At 38.8% G+C, this 26971-nt stretch overlaps 2 protein-coding genes across 2 annotated transcripts in view; one reads left to right on the top strand and one right to left on the bottom strand.

Annotated features, from left to right (window-relative positions):
- TRIM24 (tripartite motif containing 24) overlaps window positions 1–6607 on the bottom strand; it is a 41447-nt gene extending 34840 nt beyond the window's left edge. The window contains exons 1-2 of the mRNA XM_009288411.2: window positions 6556–6607; window positions 2612–2730 (exon numbers count right to left, since the gene is read on the bottom strand). Coding sequence (XP_009286686.1) covers window positions 2612–2730; window positions 6556–6607 — 171 coding nt within the window. The remainder of the gene's footprint in view (window positions 1–2611; window positions 2731–6555) is intronic.
- Window positions 6608–6978: 371 nt separating this feature from the next.
- AKR1D1 (aldo-keto reductase family 1 member D1) overlaps window positions 6979–26971 on the top strand; it is a 180174-nt gene continuing 160181 nt past the window's right edge. The window contains exon 1 of the mRNA XM_009288409.1: window positions 6979–7057. Coding sequence (XP_009286684.1) covers window positions 6979–7057 — 79 coding nt within the window. The remainder of the gene's footprint in view (window positions 7058–26971) is intronic.

Genomic DNA, 26971 nt, shown 5'->3' with positions numbered 1-26971 from the left:
AAAAAAAAAAAAAAAAAAAAATTCAGGACTGCTTCTGCATAATGAAGTTATTTGTTATCTTGCTTCTCTTCCTAATTTTAAAGTCACTAAAAAAAAAATTATGATCAAATTTTCAATGCAAAAGGGCCTATTCATTTTCTCAATCTTACTGGTAGAGTATTGAGACTTTGTGTAAATCTCACAACCATGTCCAAAACTCGGATGTTTCCCCGCAACACCCAGGGGGAAAACAAACAAACAAACAAAAACCCCCACACAAACACAAAAAAACCAACCTTCAAACTGTCCTACGTTAAGAGAACACTGCGCATACTTCCAGAGACTCCCAACTAAATTTCAGTTTCTGGTAAGGTCTATCATTTCTCAGAAATCCAGTTCCAAAATTCCTTATAAGCTGAACACAGTTTAATGGTTTTCAAGATGTAAGTTAATTCCTCTTCCTCAGAGATGATGAGAACATTTATGCCTTTATTAGTCAGTGAGCTGATATCACAAACCTGACTGGGTACTTTCATCTGTTCCTGAGAGACATACCCATTCATATATGTAAGCACAAATTTCAGCTAAGCTTTGAAACAAGCAGACTACACAATACAGGACCTCTAAGAAGCTGCCCCTAAAACAAATCATAGAATCATAGAATCATTGAGGTTGGAAAAGACCTCTAAGATCACCGAGTCCAACCGTCAACCCAACACCACCATGCCCACTAAACCATGTCCCTAAGCGCCTCATCTACACGTCTTTTAAATACCTCCAGGGATGGGGACTCCACCACTTCCCTGGGCAGCCTGTTCCAATGTTTCACCACTCTTTCAGTAAAGAAATTTTTCCTTACATCCAATCTAAACCTCCCCTGCCGCAACTTGAGGCCATTTCCTCTCGTCCTATCACTTGTTACTTCGGAGAAAAGACCAACACCCCCCTCGCTACAACCTCCTTTCAGGTAGTTGTAGAGAGCGATGAGGTCTCCCCTCACCCTCCTCTTCTCCAGGCTAAACAGCCTCAGTTCCCTCAGCCGCTCCTCATAAGACTTGTGCTCCAGACCCCTCACCAGCCTCGTTGCCCTTCTCTGGACACGCTCCAGCACCTCAATGTCCTTCTTGTAGTGAGGGGCCCAAAACTGAACACAGTATTCGAGGTGCGGCCTCACCAGTGCCGAGTACAGGGGCACGATCACTTCCCTACTCCTGCTGGCCACACTATTTCTGATACAGGCCAGGATGCCATTGGCCTTCCTGGCCGCCTGGGCACACTGCCGGCTCATGTTCAGCCGGCTGTCGACCAGCACCCCCAGGTCCTTTTCCGACAGGCAGCTTTCCAGCCACTCTTCCCCAAGCCTGTAGCGCTGCATGGGGTTGTTGTGGCCAAAGTGTAGGACCCGGCACTTGTCTTTGTTGAACCTCATACAGTTGGCCTCGGCCCATCGATCCAGCCTGTCCAGGTCCCTCTGCAGAGCCTTCCTACCCTCGAGCAGATCAACACTCCCGCCCAGCTTGGTGTCGTCTGCAAACTTACTGAGGTTGCACTCGATCCCCTCATCCAGATCATCAATAAAGATATTAAACAAGACCGGCCCCAGTACTGAGCCCTGGGGAACACCGCTCGTGACCGGCCGCCAACTGGATGTATCAAGTGCCAATGATACAGGTCCCTAAAACAGGAAAGTGAAAAAGAGGCTTTTTAAAAATAAAAGGAGGCCACCATCCAAATGTTAGGGGATGAGTTAAAATGCAAGCCACATTGACATAGTAACCTTTTTATACTGTTATTATGAAGAATGCAGCAACATACAAAGAGGCCGAATTATTCACAATAAGTTCCTGGAGTTTAATGAAAAGTTTATGAGTAAAGAAATACTTGAGATGTTCTCTTACTAGCTGAAAATGAAGACATGCAATATTTTGATACCAGAGATTGCTAAACTGTGGTCCTACACAGATGTGATTATTCATTTGGTACTGCTTCCCCACTACTACTTTCCTCCTGAAAAACCATCATGAGGAAAAAAACCCAGTATTACTATTCTTCCAGATAAGCAGGTTTTGGGTTTATGAGATGGCTATTATTGATTGCAAAAGGAAGAAGAGGCAGCCTACATAAGAAAAACAAACAAGAAACCCCTACAACATACTGTCTTCCCCAATTAGAAGTTTGAGCCTCTTGCTTGGTAACTGCACTGCAGCTATTTAGTGCCATGTTTTGTCAGTGCTGAGATAAGAAAAATAAAGTCAATTTAACTGGAGGATTGCATTTTACATTGAGATCTCTTGACATAGTGTCGTTCAGTCTCTGCTTCAAAGAGTGCTTCAAGTGCCCTGTCCAAAGTACAGAAATCCCCATTCTAGCACCTATGCCTTACTTTTATCTTTTCTTATCACAACAAAATTTTATATCAACAATTAAAAATAGTTTAGAATAAGAGAACCACCTTCTTCACATGCACTTTCATTGATTTTAACTGATTTTCTAGAGTAGCTACCCCATGTGATGACTAAGTACTTGAAGTCTTTTTCTGCGTATGAACAGCAAAAAGGCCATACGGCAAGAAGCCAAGGATATGCATACACATCCAAAAGGTGTTAACTTGATTACATGTTAATGCACTTACCTGATTTGATTTCTCTACTGTGCTACTGGGAACCTCTGTGGTATCCTTCACAAAAAAGTTATCTATGATGTGTCTCTCTGCACATTCCTGACCACAAATTGGACAGCGGATAACACCGACTGGGGGGAAAAAAAAATATCTGATTATGCTTGCATAACTTAAGGTATATCAAACAACTTCAAAGACAGCTTGTAAGGATAAATACTTTGAAAGGATGTTTTAATACTTTCCTGTCAATAAGGTGTGAGTAAAAAGAAGCTAATTCTCATTTATCACTGAAGTAACCTTTACCCGTTACTCCCTGATGACGTATTCTTTCAACCAAGGTCAAGCACCTTTTTGTTTCAATCCTATAAAGAATTTGCCTTAGTCTTTCAGAAAATGAATTCCTTTTCTCTAAAGGGAACGTATTCCCATTGACAATTTGTTGTTATAGAATGGATTCAAGTAAACATTCATTAGTGTGGAGTATTAATTAGTGACATTGAGCGCTATTACATACACACACATAAACGCCAGCAGTGTGACATGATTGACTTCTGACTATGTAATATCAGAAACTGAAACGTAATACATTCAAAATTAATGAGGCAAGTTGTATAGAGGAAGAATGGACCTGTATTAATACTGTGACTACCTTCACACTAAGCAAGGGAAAGCAAGCAAGAAAGACACAGGAATAAGCAAGGTCCTCTCCCTCCTCTCCTCTGCAAGACACACTGAGGAACAATTCTAAGACAATAACATACTTAGACTCCTGGTTGAAGAAAGAGCTGAGAACCAATAACTCAAAGGGTTAAACAAATAAAAAGGACAAAGTCAAGTTCAAAACTTGGGGTTCAACAGTGAGTAGACTAGACTGAAATGGAAAAGATCTATCTAAACATTTTAAAGTAGACACCTTTACTAGGTGCAGAAAACAGTATGTCTTATTAGCACTGAGGCTTGCTTATCATCCAAGAAAAATCTCTAAAATGCTAGGCATTGACATTTTGCTTTAAGAAAATTATCACAGTCATTACCACCAAAAAAAAGAAGATAATTGAAACTAAGTGAGGTTGAAATAATCACTTAGGATGTGGAAATCATCGTGCAAAGCCTACAGTAGAATAGTCATGTGAGTCCACACTGAGACAGATTCTAGACCTACAGCTGCCATTTGAGAGGAGGCATGATTTTAGGGCCTTAAAGAAAATCAGAGGCACTGTTTAACCCAATGAATTTAACACCAGTATATGATTCAGCACTTGCATATTTAACTAAACCAGCATGGGCTTAATTCTGTTCCTGTTTCACTTTTACAATAAAATGTAGAAGTACAGAAACTATTAAATATTTCACTTTGTGCAGAAGAACTTAATTCCTTACTGTAGGTGCTTCATACAAGATTTAGGTAACTTTTCATAATGTTCTTCCAATATCCACTAGATATTTAACTGGCCAACCCACTATAAAGCAGTTCTCCCATAAAAGTCCACCAGTTTTACTAAATTAGCTCTTCATTCTGGAAATATAGCCAGCAGTTTTCCACTTGTGTGCAAGGTGTTTCACTTTCATCTGAAAGGCTATGATGTTAAGCCTGGTTTTATTATAATTGCCATTTGCCAGTCTGCATTTCAATACATATTTGTGCAGCTTCCTTTGATATACAAATTCTGTATTTTGGCTAAAACTTTTGTAACATTTTTATACCATCATCATGAAGGATAATTAAGAAATCCAATTCTGGTATGTCAGGTAGTTAATAGAACTCCAAGTACTGAATTTCTCCTTTTATTAAGCAAATCAATTTACCACAGTCAAGAGTGAACAAATCTCCTAATACTCAAGCTACATACTTGCTGAAAAAGACTTATTTTTTACATTTTTCAGTGCCGATTACAAACCGCTCTCTGTTCCCTCGCTGCTCATTGTTGAGCCCAACAAAGCGCAGTGCTTTGGGCCAGCACAAGCGACTGAGGCGGTCTTTACATGTGTTTGGGAGCGGAGTATAAACAGAGAATGAGACTGGCAAACGGATTCAGCCATGGATGTACTCCTCCTGCTCTCCCAAGCTTCACCTTCAGCCCCCAATCCGCTTCACTGACCAAATCTGCTACTGCTTGCACTGAAGCAACATGAGAAGCAGCACGAGGATGGAAAGGGGCCAACAATATCACTGAAGGTAAAACATGGAACCACTGAAACAGATTGGCTGTATTAAACTGAGTTTATAAATCAGCTTGAATTGAAAACATGGCGGGCAAGGAAGGGGCAGGGAACAAGCTAGGAAACGTACTAATGTAAACCAAATGTTTCATTTGCATTTTCACCAACAGAATACTGCCAACTACCTGTTCAAGAGATCACTTAGAAATTCTAGACTGAGATGGGAGAAGGAGAAAAGGAAAAGTGCCCAAACCTCTCAAAATCCTCTTGAAACTTTTTCTGGAATTCCTTATGCTGTCTAGCCTTAAGTCAAGGTTTTCTTCTGCAACTGTGTGGGGGAAAGTTTGCATTTGTTATCATCCTGGATTGATGACTGCCACACAAATTAGTTTTAACCCAGGTTTAATCAACTTCAGGACCGCGGATTTAAATGAAAATACCTAATATCATGATCTCAATGTAACTGTTATAGCCAGGTTACACTGTTACACACACAGCTGGCAACATAGCCCTTTTTGGCACAAAATGTAAACCACAAATTAGCCAGGCAGCATTCCTTTCAGGTCCTTATCTACTATTCTTAATGTATCCAAGGCTCTTTTAGTAATGTACTGAACAATATAAACCACGTGTGGTCTTTTCCTCTCCACTCTCCAAGTGGGAAATGGAAGGTGCAAGCAGAGTGCTCTGTGCATGTTTTTTCATGCGTGTTGCATTTGAAACAAAAGGGTCATGGCAAATAACAGTACTTAACGAATTCATGCAGGTTCATTTCAGAACTTCAACCTAGCCACCTCAAAGAGACAGCCTCACACAGATATGCTGCACATCAGCACTGGAATTTCTACCCGCGCTCCTTATCAGTAAACAAATAGTACAGTGGAGTACACTGTATAATCACCACACAGTCCTGCAGAACACGGTGAGGAGCTGGCAGTTCACCAGAACCCAGGTAACTAAGAGAGACACTAAGCTACTGGGAAGGAAAAACATGGTTTACAATGAACGCAGAATTCAGAGCTTCCTATGGGAAAACAGAGGCAGAAGAGGAAAGACGACGACTATTTTGGAATTAAATGGAAAACATGGATAAATACGAAAACCACGTATACAAAGTTACAAAAAAAGAACACTGATTATATTCAAGTAAAGACACACGTTCTAATTTAGCAAAGCTCATGGACAAACATAACTGTTTCAAAATTAGCATTTCAACTGACGTTATCAGGGTTACCTATCATAATTGTTAAAGTTTTATTTGGAAATAGTAATTTTCAAGTAAATTCTTACTTTGCAATACTAGCTACAGAATGCAGCTTTTTGTATAAAATGATAAAACTACACATAAACCAAGCAAAGTTTTCAGCCATTCATCCAGTACAAATTGTACAGTTGTCAGCTATCACAGATCTGATGGGATTTAAGTCAGTTCACGTTATTTATGTCGCTTACAGCCCAGAACGCATCAGCACAATCCTAAGAGCACACACCCGTAAAGGCCAGGCTGCAGAAAGTTATAAACAAGAAATACTGGGAACAGGAACAGGAAAGTTACTGGATTTGCTCAGTATCTGTTTCTAAAGATGACATAGAACATTTAAATTTTTTCATGTGCAGAGTCCTCTTTTAGAATAAGATTTGGTCCAGTAATGTGGTGCATTGGGTTTACGTGTCCAGTTTTGGTAGAGTGCAGAGCAAGGGGGGGGGCCCTGCAGGGGTGTCCTCTGTGAGGAGACACAGGGTGCTGCCCCCGTGTCAGACAGAGCCAATTCCAGCCAGCTCCAAGACGAACCCACCGCTGGCCAAAGCTGAGCCTATCAGCAATGCTGGTGGCACCTCCGTGTACATGTTTACGAAAGGGTAAAAAATGCTGTGCGACAGCAGCTGGGAGAGTAAGAAAAATGTGAGAGAAACAGCCCTGCAGAAACCCAGGTCAGTGAAGAAGGAGGGGGAAAAGAGGTCCTCCAGGTGCCAGAGCAGAGATTCCCCTGCAGCCCATGGAAAAGGCCATGGTGAAACAGATTGTCCCCCTGCAGCCCATGGAAAACCACATTAGAGCAGATGTCCACACTGCTGCCTGTGGAGGACTCCATGCTGCAGGTGGATATGCCTTGAAGGAAGCTGCAGTCTGTGGAAAGCCCACACCAGAGCAGGTTCCTGGCAGAAGCTGCATCCCATGAAGAGATGCCCATGCAGGAGCAGGTTTTCCAGCAGGAACTATGGCCTGTGGGGGACCCGCACTGGAACAGCCTGTTCCTGAAGGACTGTACCCCATGGAGAGGACCCACATTGGAGCAGGTCTTGAAGGACTGTATCCCATGCGAGGGACCCTACACTGGAGCAGAGAACAAGTAGATGGAAGATGGAGCGGCAGAGAGGAACTGTTATGAACTGAGCACAATCCCCATTCCCCATCCCTGCTCCACCGCTCGAGTAGGGGAGGAGGTGAAGTCAGGAATGAAGGAGTGAAGTTGAAGAGGGGTGTGAGGGGGAAGGTTTGTTTTGGGTTTTTTATTATTTTTGTGTTTGTTTCTCACCATCCAAATCTATTTAATTGGCAATAAATTAATCTTCCTCACCTTGAATCTGTTTTGCCCATGATGGTAATTGATAAACCATCTCCCTGTCTTTATCTGTCCTGTTGAAGGGGAGGAGAGAGCGCGCAGCTTGGTGGGTGTCTGGCAGCCAGCCAAGGTTAACCCACCACACACAGAGACAGATCTTAATAGTTCTGGGATTTTTTGTTTGTTTGTTTGGGTTCTTTGTTTGGTTTTGAGGTTTTGTTTGTTTTTTTAAAGCTAAATCCTTTAAACTAGAATTCTATCTTAGTTGATAAGAGAAGCGAAGTGGATCTGAAAGAGATGCTGGTTCGTATGTAACTTTGCAGGTTTTATATATGGAGAAGACAGTGCTCTGTCATGCCTGTCAGCCTTCAGGAAGTGTCTTCATGATGCTCTTAGTCATATGTTTTGGTGTTAGGTAGTCCTGCAAGGAGCAGGGAGTTGGACTCGATGATCTTTATGGGTCCCTTCCAACTTGAGATAGTCTATGGTGCAACCTTAGAGAGATGTAGAGAATACATAACCTCATGCCAATTACAATATCTGTACCACTTTGGAGGTCTAATCCAGTTTAGAATATTGCTAACCATAGAGATCTTATGCTTCTTCCTTTTCCCAAGTAAAAAGGACTCAGAAGAGTACTGAGACAGTGTCATTGTCCTCAAACTAGCCTACTAGATGACACCATATACTACAGTAGCTTAAGAGAAATTTTATTTAAAAGATAGGAGGAAAACTCGGATAGATGCATGCTAGAGTCTTTTGGTATCAACAATAAAAATGGAAACAGTGTACAATAAATATCAGCATATTAATGACTTGACAGTTTTAATAGATTACTTCTACTATCTCAAATCATATTATTTATAATATATTTTGTATGTACAGTGATGATTTGATAAAGGAATCACAGACATGGTTTGAAACCCTTTTTTCCTCATCCAGTTTTCCAGTACAAAGGCTTAACTCAGACCATGGACAAGCATCTCCTCCTAGGTCCTGCAGTAGTAACAAAACACAACACTGCACACTAAGGATTACTGCTCTCCCCAGCCTACTAATAGACCTGATAGAGGACTTTGACTTCTTTTGGTGCATAAAGAGTCAGGTTGGTTTAAAGTCATAACTGACAAATAGCGTTAAGACAGATGGCTGAAGCAAACATGGGAGCACACATACAAGCCTTTTGCTAACAAGCAAACAGGTGCTGTAGCAAACAATTAACTCTAACTTTTTTGAACAACCAAAAGGACAATGATATTTTCCAAAGACATTTCTGCTTGTATTTCATAGAGTTACAATACCATACAGGAAGAAGGAATGCAATACAAAGGCAAGTTAATATAGCCCCAGCATTTTCTTACTACATTCCACATATGTATTTGTTTTTAATGTTCATTGTTACACCTTTTTTCCTCATAAACATTTACTTACATTTTAAACTGTTCCTTAAGCATGCATAGAATGCAATTCCTAAATTAACTTCTGAATTAACATTTCCTCCATCGATTCCCTCTGCAAGACACTTTCCTAGTGCTACAATGAATCAATTTTTTTTTTTTTGTTAGTGTTAAGGTTTGGAAGCAATCGTGCAATAGCTTTCTAACCATGCTTAATCTTATTGCCAATACTTCCTTCCTCTTGTTTCAAGACACCTGCTTCCTGAATTGTGCCGCAATTCAGTGCTTTCAAGGCTGGGAACTCTAGCTATTATACTATGGTCTGTTCAAGAAGATTAAAATTCTGAGTAGCAAGATATTAAAAGCCATTGAGTTGATTTCCTTATATAAACTGGTAAGGAAAATACTTCATCCCCTAATAAAACTATATAAGCATACTATGTCATCAAATAAAAACTACATAAGGTTTGGAAGCAATCGTGCAATAGCTTTCTAACCATGCTTAATCTTATTGCCAATACTTCCTTCCTCTTGTTTCAAGACACCTGCTTCCTGAATTGTGCCGCAATTCAGTGCTTTCAAGGCTGGGAACTCTAGCTATTATACTATGGTCTGTTCAAGAAGATTAAAATTCTGAGTAGCAAGATATTAAAAGCCATTGAGTTGATTTCCTTATATAAACTGGTAAACTTCATACTTCATCCTCTAATAAAACTATATAAGCATACTATGTCAAAAACCACATTATTGGTTTAAAGGGAAAAAAAAAATCCCCAAACTATTTTGCTGTTCAGTTCTCCCCCCAAATACCCACAGTTTTGATAAAAGGAATGAAGGCAAAAGAAGAAAAATCTGGAAAGCTGCAGCACAGAACATTATTAACCCACACGCTGTGGGATAATATAATGAAATTTCACTAATCCAAAAATTATTTCTGCAATTGATAATTGCTATACCAAGTATAGATTCAAGTACATTACCAAGTCAGCCCAGACCTAGTATTTTCATAAAAGACAAAAAAACCAGTATCTTAAAATAAACATTGTCAGAGCAATTATAATGCAGCAGCATCAGAAACAGCATCAGATTCAGTTCAGTATTTTGGTTAATGCTGTTCAGGTTAAGCACATTCCTGGATGGTGAGGCTCTACTGTTTATCCTGATAATGTTCTGATGCTCAACTAATTCTTGACCCAATCAGCTCTAAAGAGCTTTGAGATATTTGTGTGTGAATTGAACAATACAGTTAAGAGGCTTCCAAAACCAAGTTATTTTTTGGTGAAAAAGTAATTTTCCCTCCTGAAGATTCTCTAAAAGAAGACTTGCTACGATAGCAAATTCCCAGAAATAAAAAGAGTTACACTTGGTATTTTTAATGTCATTTCCTTTCAGAATGCCTGATGCTGCACTACACTCTAGAGACACAGGGAATATCTGAGAAAACCAGATCTAGAATTACTTAGAAGAGGAAACAAGTTGAGATCAAGCTACCTTTCCTATTCCTCCTCAGTGGGGGGGGATGAGGAATTAGGTAAAGGTGACCTTACATTTTCCTAAAATTGCCTGAAGAAGCATCACCTACCATCATCTACATACTGCAGTTTAAAGGAAACAAACACCAAAGAGGATCCAGCGGTGACTCCAGCACACCAGAGCTGCTACAGGAACAGTTAACCAGGGACCTTCAGCCAGTTGTTCCATTTTTGACTACTTACCCTTCCCCGATTGCCTGTTTGTTTCAAACCCTATGTTTCCCTCTCAACCTTTTGTCAAGCTTCAGTCAGTTGCCAGCTGATTTGCCATCCTTCCTTCCAATTTATAATATTCACTCCTACAGAACCTCGTTTTCTCTAGTGATAACAAGAAAACTGTTTTCTGGTTCTAACCGTCATCCGTATTGTTCACATCAAATGCAATCTACTGCTTCCAGCCCTGTAGTGCCCATTACAATGGGGCAAATGCAGGGGGGAAGAGAAACAAGAAAAACCCACAGGATTCATCTGTAAAATAATTGAAAATTTAAGTGTGCTTGGGCCTGAAGCACTGCAAGTTTTAGTGGATACGAACAAAAAAAAAAAAACAAAAAAACTGAAAAGTAGAGAGGACAAAACCCCCCCATGTATTGTTAGAAATAGGTAAGGTTCCTCTGTAGCCTTAGCACTTACTGAATCTTCAAAAGGGCAACACTGCAAGGGATAAGAAAACATGCATTGGAATGCCTTTCACTGAGAACAGTCCCATTTTACATGGGCTTAAATTCTCAAATTTAAGAATTCTAACAAGAACTGTATAGTTTGCTGTCTTTTAATAACCTATTATTACATAAGTATCTTCATTCAAAGGTATAAAACAAAGAAATCCATTGTCTATCAAGAAGGAAGAGAGGCTTGAAACTGTTTCTCCTCCTGCCTCTGTGCACTGATGCAAGCTGAGGGAGAACCTAAGTCTAGGTAGGTAGTTCACTGAGCTTTGAGAGTATGTATTTCCAATGTGTCAATTGGTAACTGTTAGTGTCTAACATGAAATCATTGCAGGAAGTAAGATTTTAAAAGCACACTTACCTGTTCATTCTTGCTCAGAAGAATGAATTTCTCAAACATCAGGGTTTATTTTTATCAAAATAATTCTATAAGATTTTTTTTTTAAATGGAACAACCATTTCCAGAGTGCTCCAGTGAGCAGGTGAAAACATATCACTTAACTTGGGAGGAGTTCCATAATCACCATCATGGTTATCATGAGGATGGCAAGTGATAAGATCCCACATTTTCATCTACTCCTTTGAGCCAGTATAGTTGTTCATGCAGCTGTATAGTGAGCTGGATCAAGAGCACGTGGGTTTTGAGCAGGAGGAGTAAAGGGGAAGACCTCCACCCTTTTTTAGCAGCAACATCCATTCATATTAAAAAAAAAAAAAAAAAAAAATCAAACAGCTATGGAACCTTACATTCAGACTTTGCTTGAACCAGGCCCGGACACCACATTGCTAACAAAAGTAACAACGCTGGCTCCCCTGCCCATTCATCTCTAGCCCACGCCAACACGAAGATTTATGCTGCCATGCAATGAGCTGGATTAAAGAATACGACGTGGATTCAGCAGGGTTGTGCCAGGAGACAAGAGTTAGTTTCCACCGTAACAGTTCTCACTGGCTACAGGCCCACAACATGTATGCCTCTTCAGGGAATGCCAGCCTGTATTTTAGACACGTAGGGGAAACCATGGCACATTCTTACTTCTTCTTCACGAGTTACACGCTGCATCCACAGCAATGCCACCTCAAGCCATTCAGCAGAATGAATTTACGGTATATACTGTATTATTTCCAACTCAGTTCTCAATTTCCTGGGAGTACATTTCAGACTACTGAAGCATCCTGAAACAACAGGAGGAGACTGCTCTGGTCTGCCCCAGTTTCGGCTCATTTGCGCCTTCACTGTAGCGAACAGGTTTCAGAGCCAATTTAATAAAGACACTGGATAATTATTTGTAGATCCAAAAGGGTATTTTTATTTGTAGATGCAAAGTGTTTTACTAAAAAAGGAGGGCTTATGGGTTCCCTTTCTTCAGTAGAGATCAGTCCAAAAAAAAAAAAAACCAAAACCAACCTAGTTTTGTGAAAGGGAGCTCTCTTTATTAAATAGAGTGCTTAGAAGCAACTGGTAACTAATTTTCCCTAAAATGACATAGTCATTACAAAATAAATTAATTAGGCTTGTGTAAGGCAATTTTCCCTGGTTTTACAGGAGCCTTGTTTGAAATTTTAAACTATACAGATTTCAGAACAGAAAATGCTAACAGCGAGTCACACATACAGTTAAAATTTTTAAAAAATGGACAGGCTAATTAACATTAATAGAAGGTATGTTAGAGACTGAAGACAGTGCCAGCTATAAGTTTTTTAGTACAACTACACAGAAAATTAGGGCACTTCACTTATGACCTACAGAATCTTTTCTCCTCTCGCTGTGTATATAGACACCATTAATATTTGCAAGGTTTTTCATTAAAATGCATGGGGTTGAGGGTAAACTGGTTATATTTACACAGGTCATGTTTTTCTGTTAAAAACAAACACTTAGAAAACTTAATTCAAGAGACGATATCATGTGCAATAACATCTGAATCAATTTTAAAAATAATTACTGCTTTCCTCTTGTTTCTCATTAAGCCAATACTGCTGCTGCAAAATTGGCAACTTCTTCAAACCAGTTTGTTCCAGAAAAAGCTGCTCCTATCTAGTTCTGACAGCCTGCTGCTGCTAGTGGAGGGGAGATAGGTTAAACCAACAAGCAAGCACATCTCAAGGGGAAACTGGCACTTACTGCCAAAATATAAACATTCAAAGCAACCACCAATCTAGCAGATAAGTTTATTAAAACCTGAATGCTTTATTTACCACCCTTTAAAATGTAAATAGATGAAAACCAGACAAAGACTACTGGCTGTAATCCCCCCTCTGGAAGAGTGTTACAGGCCAGTTTTTATGCTGCAGTGCGTTGACTTTCTTGGAAAGCACTGCAGAGCTGAATTAAAAATATTTCAGCTGCTCTGTGAAATGGTTCATTGTTTTTGCTATACGTGGCCAATCTTCAAACATTTCAAATATCACATATTAGGACTTCATAAATTGTAAATTTTGCAAGGGCTGACTCTCCAGCCACTTCTGAATACCTTAAGAAATTCTGAAAGGAGAGTTTATGTTCACATCCAAGGCCGTCCAATGCATTTCCTTCGACAACACAATTATACGAAGTGTCATAATGGTAACAAAGGGAAATACTGCTATTGTGGTATAGACAATATTTAAGTACAAGATGATGAATAAAAAACCCCACTGCCTTGCAATGAACATGCTTAAACGACGATGCAGAAGCTGCCAACAATTATGCGAATTGTCACTGCTGACTCTGATGAGCACTTCTTTCATCAAAATTAAAATACATTCTTGCAAGTCCTGAAATTGTCAAGTATTTCCAACTTATATGTAATGAATTCAAGCATACAAGATGCAAGGATTTTTAAGATTCAGTGACATTCTTGCATTGTCTTCTCTGAGCAGCCTAATATTTAATTTTTCAAGTTGCTAACATTTTGAACGTGGGTTTAATGCTGTCTAGATTCATACATTCTACTGAAATACCATTTTGCAGACACTCTAGGTTCCTGTCAACAGCGCTCAAGTCCATTGTATCCATATGCTTCAGGATCACGGAAATTAATACTTTTCTCCCCAAACAGCAACATGTTAGCATGATGTTATTACTATTTAAAAAAAGATCACTGGGGTAAAAAATTTCTATTGCCAGAAACTCTGGTAAGGAGATGGACCCCACCTTAGAGTTGTGAGTACGACACAGCTAGTATTCGCTTGTTTGTAGCAAGAAATTTCATAGTCTGGTCTTCATCTTTTAGATTTCTCATCTACTACCAGCTGACAGTTCAGTAGTTGCAGTACAATGCATCACCAGAAATTAGTTATAAAAAAAGTAGGTAAACAGATTATCATTTGGGCAGTTGGAGCCAGTCACAAGCCAAAGAACCAAGCCTTTCTGGAAGACACTGAAGAAGTTCGTTCTTTCTAACCCTTTGTTGAAAAGATGAAACTATACTCCAAGATGTGACGCTCTTCACTGTTTCACCCACTTCCTCCATTTAGCCCCAGATACCATAACGTTCCCATCAACACTGAGCAGATGTGAAGGTAAAAGCAGCCTCGAAAAATAACTTCTAAGAATCTGGACCACATTAAGGGAATCAAGTTGGAAGCAGTAGTGGGAACAACAGCAGGTAACAGGCTTTAGTCAGAGTATTTCAGGAGAAATGTCACCCAAAGCAGGAATGCTAATGCAATTCAAGGCCTTCAGCTGGCTCATGTTACTCCCTCTCTTCTTTGAGTGCTCAGATGCACCCTTGCAATCTGTTCTTTCACGAGTCTCCTCCCATTCTCAGTATGATCATCGCTCAGTAACTGGAAACTACCTATCAGGACTTGGGAAACTAGCCTCTTGGCCCTCATTTTTCAAGGCACTAGCCTCAGGGGAGCAATTCAGGTGCCTAAACAGACATACCTAATTAGTGGAGGATATGCTGCCTGGCTTCCAGCTACTACTCCAGAAGGAAATAGGTCTCCTGTGGATTGTACAGTACATCTGCCAGCCCTTTTTTGAATATCACAGGCATCCCAGAAATCCAGAAGTGGCAGAAGATACTCCAGTTTGGACAGCTAAATCTCAACCTACCTGTCTACTCTATTCCACATATCATTGCTATTGTGATTTCAGATTCCTGGTGGAAAATACAACTGAGAGGGACACAGAAAATCTCTTATGTAGTACCCAAACAAACTGCAGTCTGTAGCTCCAAAGGAAAACTTGGTTAAAATCACTTAAGTGTCAATATTCAGAGCCACCAACTTGTTAACTGCAGTGTTTGCTGCATCCATCTGTATTCTGCTATATAGATAGCTATTTTGAAATTCTCCTTCTGGACAGACTTAGAGTTCAGAAGTCATCAATACCACTGTTACGTTTCCTTCAAACTATCTCAAAATATAGATTACAGTGATGTAACAAATATAATGGAACACTCCATCAACTTTATCCGTAAGTTGTATATGCAGGGAATAAATGTTCAGAAGTACGTAGAAATAATATGCCGATTTAGATTAATAGGTTCTGCCTTTGTTTAGATAATTTTGTTTGGTGAGGGGGTGGAAAGAAGAAAACGAAAGGGCAGGCTGATATTAAAAAAAATAGATTTTTTGCTAATTAGTATCACTTCAATATATTCTTCCATGACAATGATAATAGCTGAGGGGGTGGAAAGAAGAAAACGAAAGGGCAGGCTGATATTAAAAAAAATAGATTTTTTGCTAATTAGTATCACTTCAATATATTCTTCCATGACAATATGATAATAGCACATCTACCACACAAGTACAATGCCCAGGACTTAGATTCCCAACAGTGAAAATGAGGAACTTAATATATATTTTTATCAGTAATTTCAGAATATTTTTAAAGGTACAATTTCAGCACAGATTAAAAGTAAGTCTGTTATATAACAAACACTTTCATTATTAACCAGATAATATTTTAAGGATTTCTACACTTTTTGTTTTTTAAAGCTTGCTGTCAACAGGGACAAAGACAATGAAGGGCACAAACAATATTTGATGAAAATTCCCACTCTGATAAACGTAGTCAATAAGAACAAAAAAATAAAGATACTTCTTATTTCCTGCAGTTTCCATCAAATAGGTCTGAGTGCTCTGCAAGACATTATTATTGGAATAAAAAAATCCGTAAAGATTCAAGCCATTTAATTTATTTGAGCAGAAAAAAACCAAGATTCCCAAATCCAGTCTTTTCTGACTTCTTGTTATATTCAAAAGCTGTTTAATACTAAAGCTTGCCACATGCAGAATGTTCGCATCTATGAAAGAGTAACTCTTAATGGCAGCACAGAAATAATACTGATTTACTATGCCGAAGTGACTCCATAAAGTTAAAGTTTGCACATTTGAAAGATGGATAAAGTTTCTTCGCAGTGTTGCCAAATGTTAATACCTTCAGTGGGATTCATCTAAGTGTTGATTTACATGAAGTTCCCTTTGTAGTCAATGCAGACCTAGGTAATATAGTTGGGTCATGAGTTGTCTCACCCTAAAAGCAGATGTCTACACTTGGTCAGATGAATCATACCTTAAAAACATCCACTTCTTTCCAGTAAATACACTAATACTCTTATCCACTACTGGGCATCCAGTTCAATTGCAAGAATCCCTCCAAAATTATAAAACCAGTAATTAGAGAGGATAATATCCTCCAAGTTATCTGCAGGTTACAAGCATTGCACTTTTGGGTGTAGACGTACAGGAATAAAAAGCCAACTCACTTTATATTCCTCTGTGTGCTCAGTATCCCACAGCACTGCTGTAAGGGTTCAAAAAGCAAGATGACTGTTTTTTTCCAGTTCGCACATAACTTTAAGACTACAAAGCTGGAGCAACATATGCATTGTGAGATCCACACAGACTTTACAGCCTCCAAGAACCAGCATTAATTAAGAAGCAGCATTGTTCCTTCTCCACTGATATTGCATTAATATGATAATTACTGAATGTAACTAATAAAACATATTCCTTCTGGGTTGAAGAGACACACTGATTGATCAAGTAAGAACGACAGTGATTTTAAATAGCTGCCCTACAGCTCTCAGAAAACAGCAGGTTACAGAGGCAGCAGTGATACTACTTGTGTTCCCACTGCCTATCTCCTGATATTCTCTCTTGTTGTAATCTGCAGTAGATAACTGAACCATGAACTAGACCCTGTTGGCTGATGTGAACATCCACTGAAGAAATCTAGTCTTCCTATGGTTTCCCCCATTTTCCCAAAACCAGAGAAGAGCTCCTTCAAAGGCGTTTTCCCAGCATGACATACTCTGTACTAAAAATGAAGCTTAGGGAAATGAATCTTCTACCAAAACTGATCTTCATAAATGCCATTTACCTGTCCTTTAGATTCACTTGATCTATTTCCACCTTCTGTGCCATACTGCCTGAAAGGATTGATCATATATTAGTTAAGATAATAAAGTTCTGGAAACATTATACTTTGCCTCCAATACCAGTTTGGCAATGAACTATGATTATACTTCTATTCCTACTTTATTTTTAAGGAATATTCACAAAGGTTCAACCATGGCATTGTGGTTCTTAACCTACTTGGCTGGCATAGTGACAAAAGAAAAAACAACCAACCACATCTTTAAGGCAGAACCACAGCTATTCTGGCAAACATTTGAAGTCAGACATCCTGACATCATAGCACTTATACTATATTCTCAATAATTTAGATCAGTCAAAAGGCAGCCAAAGAAAACCTTCTGATCTCATCCCAATGGAACTAGAAGCAGGGAAAAAGAAAAAAACCCCACACAATAAATACAATCAGATTGGAACACAATACAATAATACTGTTGCTAAATGGACTTTAAAAGGATGCAAGATTAGCATTTAGCTTCTTAAAGAATCCAGACTACATTCAGCTCTTGCATAAAGGGCGGAACAGAGGGAAGAGAACTGTCAGTTCGATCCGTTTGGGATGTCCATATATAAAGTCGTCTTCATTTTGCCAAAACAGCTTCTAGAATGATTAGTTCGAGACAAGATCTTTGGCCTCGTTGAATTTAAACAGCAGTGATAATAACCTAAAGACATATGAGCTACCATAAACTGTGGCTTTGCTTCTAAGTTGTATCTGGTCCCAGTTATAAGGCCATTTCTAAGAAGAAAAAGGCAACAGAGGACTGTCTCCCAGTCTGCAGTTGAACCTGCTCAGTCTATCCAGAATTTTACTGATGGTGCCAGTCCCAACAGTATTTGTTGTATATTTATCGAGTGGTAAAAGCAATTCTGGCAGGTCATTCTTATGATACAGAATAAGACCCTATTGCTCTAGGGGTTTTTTTTTGTTTAATCTTCACTGCTAGAAGATGTGGGAGGACCACAGGCCCTCCCGTACATTCCATCCCAGGCTATTCTGAACACTCTTTCACAACATTGGACTCTGCCTTTGCTATGTAGCAGGGAATAACCATTCTATTTTACAGCTTGGAGTGTTTTATTTGAAGAAAGGGCTGCTAACATCTCTGGACTCACATTCAGGTAGACTATGGGAGGCAAACTACACCTATGTTTATCCTAGGAAAGAATTCTATGTATCTATATTCTGCGATAATACTTACTCAAGCAAGGTTTACAGCATGAGCTCTGAATCCACATTTGAGTTTCTTGCATAGAGAAGGGACTGATGAAAAGTAGAGCTTCTCAAAGGAGATCAAGTTCCTTTAACATTTGATTAAACTAAACTATCAAAGTATTCTAAATTATTTTGGGGATTTCAAAGAAAGATTTGCTAGCCAGCGCATTATACCCTCACAGTCCCCACTTGCTACCAGCAATGGGAAGAGAAAACAGAACTACTGAAGGCCAAGTAGTCTGTAGTTGGTAAGCTCAGTAATTCATAGGCTAAAACAACTGAGAGCAATAGCTGCTAATGTGTGATAAAAGACCCCCAAACAAGACAAAGCAAGTAAGGAGCAGAACTACTGAGGGCTGACAACCAACTGCTTAAACAAGCAAAGGTACTACTGGAACTGGGAAGCTGTAAACACACAAAAGAGCTAAATCTAACCCTGAAGTATGCTACCTCCAAGATATCAATGTTCCCAGGACATTTAGCCATTACTGAGGTCCTGCTAACAGACACAGCTCTATATTCATTCAACAAAGCCTGTCTGCTGAATGAATAGACTGTCTTTATCTCAGCTTCTGACTGATCAGTTGCCCACTACCCTAGTTAATCACTGTGGGGCTAGGAAATGCTATGAATTTCAACTTTTACTTGAAAACTATTGAAACAATAGTTACAAGTTACAGAAGTCTTCCAAAAGGCAAAGATGATTCAAAGCTACTTCCACTTCTCTTTAAACTAACTGACTAGTAGGAGGGCAGGTAGTCTACACTCCTACATTACTTTAGCAAGTAGTTTACTCATTTTAAAGCGGAGTCCAGGTTGAAAAAAAAAAGTATGTTTCAACTCACACTTCTGCTGTTCAGGCCAATCTTGCATACTACTCATTTCTAGTAACAGGCCTGTTGGTGCTGGGCTGTTTTACCAAGGCACCGTACCTTGCATTTAAAATTAGAACCTTGCTCCCGCTTTAAAATGTCTTATTCCCCAGCAGAGTGCTGCAGCTCTACCTCTCTTTCTTCCCACCTACTCATTCCCTGCACAGCTGCCAGCATTCCCTCCTCTAATCAGCATCAGTATTACAAGTGTCCTGACATAGCAAGTTCAGCAGCAGCCTAAGCATAACATGAACTTCTGTTAGGCTGGCTTATAGCATTAGTTCAACAAACTTCAGCTCCGCACATCCTTAACCATGTTGTGACTCTATAGCAGATGCCTAGAAATGAATGAAGCTGATGAAGTGAACTTTTAAGTTTATTACATGCTTTCTGAACTCGCAGACATGCTAGAAAATACATTGGGGGTTTTCCAAGTCAACATTTACATAAAAATAGTCCTGTTTCTTTTTTACTATGTACAGTACAGACAGATGTATCAGCTCACTGGGAAAATATACAGTCACTTTTCAAATTAGTTAATCATTTTAGTTCAAAGGGTATTTCAGCTACAGTCTTGTTTTATTCAAATTGCACTATATTCACTTAAGGGACTATAGTAGAAAGGGGAACTCACCACTTTAATAAGTAAGTTGCCACAAGCAACTTTTTTTTAAATCAGAAGCAGGAATCTTTCTACAGTCAGAGAGCAAATGGCTCAGTTCTCTTGTCCATGTACTCCCACTTACGGAGGGTTCAGCACTGGAGTTGCAGATTTCTTTTTTGAAATGAAGATGTGCCCATGACCCAAATCCACTTTGGAAACAAGGGCCCTCAAAACCCAAGAGTGCTGTTCAAACAGCTGAGTCTTGCTTACTGTCTTCCCTTTTTCCATAGCCCACTGATAAACTTCAAAAATAACTAGAAAGCTTGTTTAACATCAGTCCTCTATCGTAAGTTAGTAATCTATGCAAGGTAATACACAATTTTCTCCCACATAAAAGCTTCAAATAAGCATTTACTTGAAGCACTGGAGAGACAGTATCAAGTAACTAGGAACATTCTTTTGCTCAACCTTTGGTTTCATACCTGACTTTATAAGACTGTTTCTTGTTAAGAATGGTGTAATTGTCTTAGTTACTTCAAACAACTGTTTCATGCTCTCTTTGACAGTAAACATTTATGTTTTTATGCATTCTCTCTGGCCACTAGAAAAAAAAGTAGGTATTTAGACAGTTCAACGATGACACTGACATCTTCAAAGCATGTTTGAGCTGCAAGTACATAGTTTAAACAGTAAATTACTCCATAGCTACCTATTTGCAGAGGTAAATTCTAACATCATCACTGGAATTTTTCTATGAAAACAATTTTTCTGTGACCTTTAAATTAGCCAAACAAAAAAGAATGCATCATTAAACCGTTAACAGCAGATAAAAGTTAAATAAGAGATAGTAAGTCCAGTAGAAGATTTTGCTACTATTCACAGTTCAGCCAGATCATCTGCATAGGTCCACAATGCAAGCTACAGGGCCATATTCAGCTGAAGAACCCTGCCTGACCAGCATGCTATTGTTAGGAAATCAGTGAAAACTACTGTATTAAAGTATTTCATCTTATTGTAAAAATCTTTTAAAAGTCTAAATTTCCAATTTCAGAAGTAACAGATTTTTCATAAACATAAACTGAAATACAGTCACATTAAAATTCACTTTAAATTCTTTCTGGTTTTCCCCATCTTGTTTTTAGTTTAGATATAATGGGCAAAATACCAGCTTCACAAGTTTACTGTTACTGGGAAATTCCACCAAATAATATGGAAATTCCACCTACAGCATCTTAACACAAACTCACACAACCCTGGCATAAAGCTTTTCCTGTACAAAAGACCAGCTTCTTTAAGAACACTACATTCAAAATCAAGAGTTTTAACAAAAATCCTTTCTTAAATTTAACCAACTAGGTAAAGTTGAGTGAACATGGCCACTTTGTAGTACTCACGTAAGTCAGCAGGCCAACCGAAAAGCCTGCTGCATGGCCTACTAGCTCTTCAGTACATTTCTCCCATGAACGAGCTAGCCCACAAAGAGCACACTCCTTCCTCGACTTGCTTCTTAATGAAGATATGCACCATTATTTTTCCCTTGCTCTTCAGACAATTCATTTTCTTAAGAGGCATCTCTATCATACACATTAAAACAACCCAATATACTTTCAACTAGATACACATCTGAGAATTTTTAATACATTAGTATATATTTCCTCTCCCGTTACCTTATGATCTAGGATTCCTTTCCATTATTAAAAGTATTAATTGCTTACCAGAGACATTATAAGCTGATTTTGTATTGGAACAGAGCTAGGCTGGCCTCTGAGGATTTAAATCTTCATTTTAAAAAAAAAAAAGTTTCACAAAGCAGTTGAGCTATTTTGGTAACTTCTACAGTCTAACTTCTAAAAGGCTTCTAATTCAAATGAACATCACTGCAGTTTTAACACTCATCTGATGTTTCTGATGGCTTCAGCTTTTCAATCTCCCGTTTTCTATTGGTGAAAGAAGCAAGAATGTAAATGCATTAACCTACCCTCGAAACACTATTCTGTAGACACACATAAGAGTATAAGGATATATTATATGCTTATATTAATCACATATTGGAGCAAGCATGATTAAAGCTTCTTTCAGCATCATGTCCACGTTAATCTTTCAGCATCATTGTCCACCTTAATGAAGACTGCATAGGTATGTCTACTGATTTTTGTGGAATTCCTGGTAGAACAGAATGCAGGAATTTTTGGCAAATATATCCTGTACTTCAAATTGCACTTGTACAATTAGTATCATATCCCATCATATATAACTTGAGAGCATACCTTTTTCTAAAAGAAGGGCATTATAATTAGAAAAATAAGAACCTTCTCTAGATAGTTTACTGATCAATGTTTTAAGTTTTTATTAGTTTCATGACTTTTTAGCCAAGAAGTTTGTCCATTACAGGCTATCAAAATGATAATATTGTATTTCACCTGTAACAATGCTAAATGCTTTTCCCATATGCAATCTCTGAGGCTCCGGGAGTTTTCAATTCAAAGTAAGCACAAATCAAAAACAGTATGAAAACTAGGCATATCTTTCCTATAATTATTCCTATAATGTATATTATTTTCAAATGTCAGCACTCCCAAACCTTCTTAAGTTTGTTACAAGTTAAACAATTCAGTTCTTGATGGCAGCACGGGAGAAATAAGACTTGTGAAAGGATGCATAGATGCAACCATATATGTGCAAGTATGAGTGTATACCCACACAAATAAAATATGGGCTCTTTGTAATGGTGAAGATGGAGAGAATTCACTTTAAGCAAGTGGCAATATGAAAGATGAAATGGAAATAATCATATGTAGCAGGCAGATTAAAAAAAAAAAAAATCTTAAGTCTTCCTAGACTACCAAGACCTAGAAGAAAAATTGATCTTCACTGTAAGAAAGTTCAAATGAAGCTATTATATCCTTCAAACTAACTAATAAGGATCCTAATCGTTATCAAACTGAAAGAGGGAAAGAACATGTTACATACAGAAAAATAAGAACATTTAAGTTAATTTCGAAAGCTGTATTTTCAAGGTCAAATGAAGTGATGACATCAGAAAGTCCAGGTATCAAGATCAGACGAAAGTCTGAAAGAGTTTAAAACTATCTGGATAAGGACTGACTGCGGGACATAATAAAACAGCAGATGCCATCTGCATACTGAGGGGATATCAAGAGTTAGGCCTTCATTCCATGCCTTATAGACCTCCAAATTGTATTGGTAAACAAATATTTCTGGGCATTAATAAGCTGAAGTACGAAACATGAACATCACCGAAATCCTTGTTTAGTAACTCTGAAGTATTTATTTCTTAATTAACAGCAAGTATCGAACATATTTGAGTTGTTAGTCTTGGGGAGTGTCCAGAATTTATATCCTGGGAGTGTCCAAACATTACATGCTTTTAACAGCTTCATACAGATTTGTTTGCTAGTCAGTTTGTCTACAGATAAAACAAAGGAAAAAAAATTTCCCTCTACTATTTTTGATACTGACATCAGTAAGATTTAGTCATGATACCTGCATAAAACTTTGCTACACATTTCCATTCATAATTTTTTCCCCACACCAGTTCCCAATCTGTTTTGTGTACAGATTGATGATAAAGAACAAACAAGGATATTTGCAACTTTAAATAAATATTTTGAAAAGGAATAGACTCTCAACCTATAACTTTGCAGTTTTCATGTACCTCTTTCACATTTAAAAATTCCACAAGAGTACTATGTCCAGACACCCCCCACATTACGAACACTGTCCTTTAATTAAATATAGACTACTACTCAACCAGTCATTGAAGTGCCACCCCGCACAAAATTTGGGCAAATGGCAGGTTTCTAATAACAGCCTTCTTGTATGCACCAGTTATAACTCGCACAATCAAGTAGTAAAGAATGGCCATTTGTGAAACACAAAGAAAACATGCATGAAGTTAGCCAAGATATTTAGTAGCCGTGTCTGTAGACACTTGCTCGCAAGCTAGTATCACATTTACAGACCCACTCTTGCAGCATTCTCCACAGTTCCTAACGTCCTGTGCCTAGCAACCATTTTTTTGGCAATGCAACAATAAAAATATCACCTACATCAAGTAAGTTGCCATTGGACATTCAGAAAACAAACAGTGAGTTCTCCGGTGCTAAGACCATTGAAGTCTGACACACAGCTGATTCTGCAACACCTTAAGCTTCAGGAACGGTACAGAGATCAGAAACTCCCAAGTTTTCTGTTCTATAAAAATTATTTTATTTCAAAACTGAATGCAAGTGGCAGTATAGAGTATATCCATGCCAAACAGCCTTGTCACCAGCCTACCTTTGCAGGAGGAATACTGATTAACATCCACCACAGGAAACTCCTTCGCATGTCTTGACACTTGTCTTTGCCATTACCCATGCTGAACCTCATATTCAAGTGAGGAATGCTAGAATTCTTAACTCACTCTAGATGCTCAAGTTTGAAAATTTTTTTCACAGCCCTCCTTTATTAGTTGTCAGTGTCTTTACAGAAAGAGAGCCAACATTCTCCCATGTAAACTTGTCTATATGTTGGAAGTTGAAGACGCGTTATTCTAGTAAAGCAAAGGACTGCTTCTGCTTGGGAACAGTTTACTGAAGACAAAAAGCATATCCAGATTATACTTGAAAGTCAGTTCCTCTTTAGCTACCTGTTTCTCAACTAATTTGGGTATTAGCATAAGACTCCATCTCAAGGCTGGCTCAGTGAAGGACTTCTCAAATCACATCCTCTCCTTTGTTCAAAACAGACTGCCTTCTACCAATCTTTCTTCAGGCTTCTTTTTGTGCAACATGTTACTGCTCAGCACACGTGCATAAGCAGTCTGTCTGCTTATCTTTCAGGAGCTTTTCATAGTTTGTAGTTCTATTGTGTTCCTTACCTAGCACATTCCTTCCAGCACAAATAGCTTCCTTACTGTTTATTTCTTCAGTTTAGTCACAGTAATGTCATAATTTACATCATGAGAGGCATTTACTATCCAACTGTCTAAGCGTATACTGTTCAGTTTATTTCTTCAGGTCACTCCTCAAACATTTTGCACAACATATTACACCAGAAGAGGTGATAGATTTGCACTGTTTTGTCCTTCCTGCCATCTTCTGAGAATTTAAGAATTCCTCCAACCATAACATTTTTCCTCAATATAAATCAGCTTTAGACACCTACACCTTTTTTTTTTTTGGCAATCCTAACTTAAGTTTACAACTTTTTTTTATATCAGTTGGAAAACAGAAAGCAGCCAATGCACGTCATCAAGTTAGGCCTCAGCTAGCTAGTATACAGCCATTGTCATTTTAACCAGACCAAAACCATGACAAGACGTAAAGAATGCATCAAGGAGAGTGTGAGATCTATACAAGTGTCTTCTTTCTACTGGACAATGAACAGTAGTGTGGAAGCATAAAAATAACTTGAAAGAAAAGTCGACAGGGTAAAAATAATGTCACCAATAAATAGTATGTCTGTAAATTTGTAGAACGAGGAAGAATATGTACTGTGCAATTCATTCATACAGAACCAACTCACATGGTCAAAAGGAGTGAAGAGAGCTACAAGTTTACTGTAGTTACGATTCATTATTTCATCTATTGTTTGTCCTCTCAAGCAGATGTTTGAATAGCACTTATCTTTTCATTCTTATGATGCATCTCATTTCTTACTCAACTACAGACCCCTATTTCTGCTACATTTAAATAGAACATCTGGGAACTGAGCTATGCTGTTCATGACCTCAGAACTCATAAGATGATGATTATATTGTCTCAGCCTAAGTTGCAACCCCTGAGCTAGCTGCATCTCTGCCTCCTTTCTCATTCCCAAGTATCTCATCTTCAAATACCGCATCATACACCAAGGCTTGTGCTTTTTCTGTTCCTCCCATGCAGAACTTCGCAGTTCTACTCGTAGACGTATGAGCAATAACATCTCCTGGATCAACCAATCTTAAATATACTGGCTTTGGGTCTCACAGATTTTCCTATTCTGGAATTTCTGACTAGGCAGTCTGACTACTACATAAGTTACATGCTAAAATTAAAGACTGAATGAATACACTAACACAGACATCCATGTAGATGAAGAGGCTCAGCATATCCTGTTAATAACATTCTTAGGACTTTCTCAGATATTCCGAAGCAAGGCTGTCTCTACACTTGTCCCAAATATTCCTTTCTCTCAAGAGGGTGTTCCTTTACGAATTGTTGCAATCATTTTGCATATTCAAGATGTAATCTTTCTGGTCAGAACTGCTGGCAGGATGGTACAGGTTTCCCAAATGCATTTAAAGGACAATGGCCAATACTTGCTTAAGAATGGCAATCTGGAGTTACTACTTCTTTCTTCATGTAGAATTTTTCACTTGAGGCCCCACTACACATGCCGATATGCACAACCTCCACTAACAGAGAAGCTCAATTTCCATCGCACTTCCTCTTTTCTATTCAAGATTCTGCAGGATCTTCACCCGTTTCCACTAGAGGATGCTTATTTGCACCTTCTTCTAAGATGAAGCTGCCTTTAACAAAATCAAGTGACCCACTAGACCTAAGAGGGCTAAGAAAAAACAAAAACATCAGGAAAGCACTTTCAGATTGTAGGAGTTTATTGCACGTCTTCTACAGCATTGACATAAGCTACTATGTCAGTACCACGAGCTTACCAAGGGAAAACTTCCTCGCGGCGTTCTCCCTTCAGCGCGACAATTAAACAAATAAGTTTTACATTAATGCACTACCAGATCCATCCAGGCTGCCTATCACGTGGACAAGTGTTATTTATTGCTTGTCCGCGCTTGTCACCGCCCAGGCGCTCGGACCCTCCCCGGCTGACCGCCGCGTAAAGGGGATGACACCTGCAGGGCTTCCCTCGAGGTGAGCTCCAAACTGCCGGCCTAGAAACATTACTCAAAAAAGTCTGTTTCCTCGCTACGTTTTTCTGCCTTCGCATCACCCCGTATTAAGGTTTCCTCCCGGCAAGAGGCAAAAGCAAGCCCTTCTGGGCGCAAAG

The sequence above is a fragment of the Aptenodytes forsteri genome, unplaced genomic scaffold, assembly GCF_000699145.1.
Source record: "Aptenodytes forsteri isolate BGI_AS27 unplaced genomic scaffold, ASM69914v1 Scaffold56, whole genome shotgun sequence".
NCBI classification, from domain to species: Eukaryota; Metazoa; Chordata; class Aves; order Sphenisciformes; family Spheniscidae; genus Aptenodytes; species Aptenodytes forsteri.
Note: the sequence above shows the minus strand (reverse complement) of the source record. Positions and strands in the feature narration are given on the sequence as shown.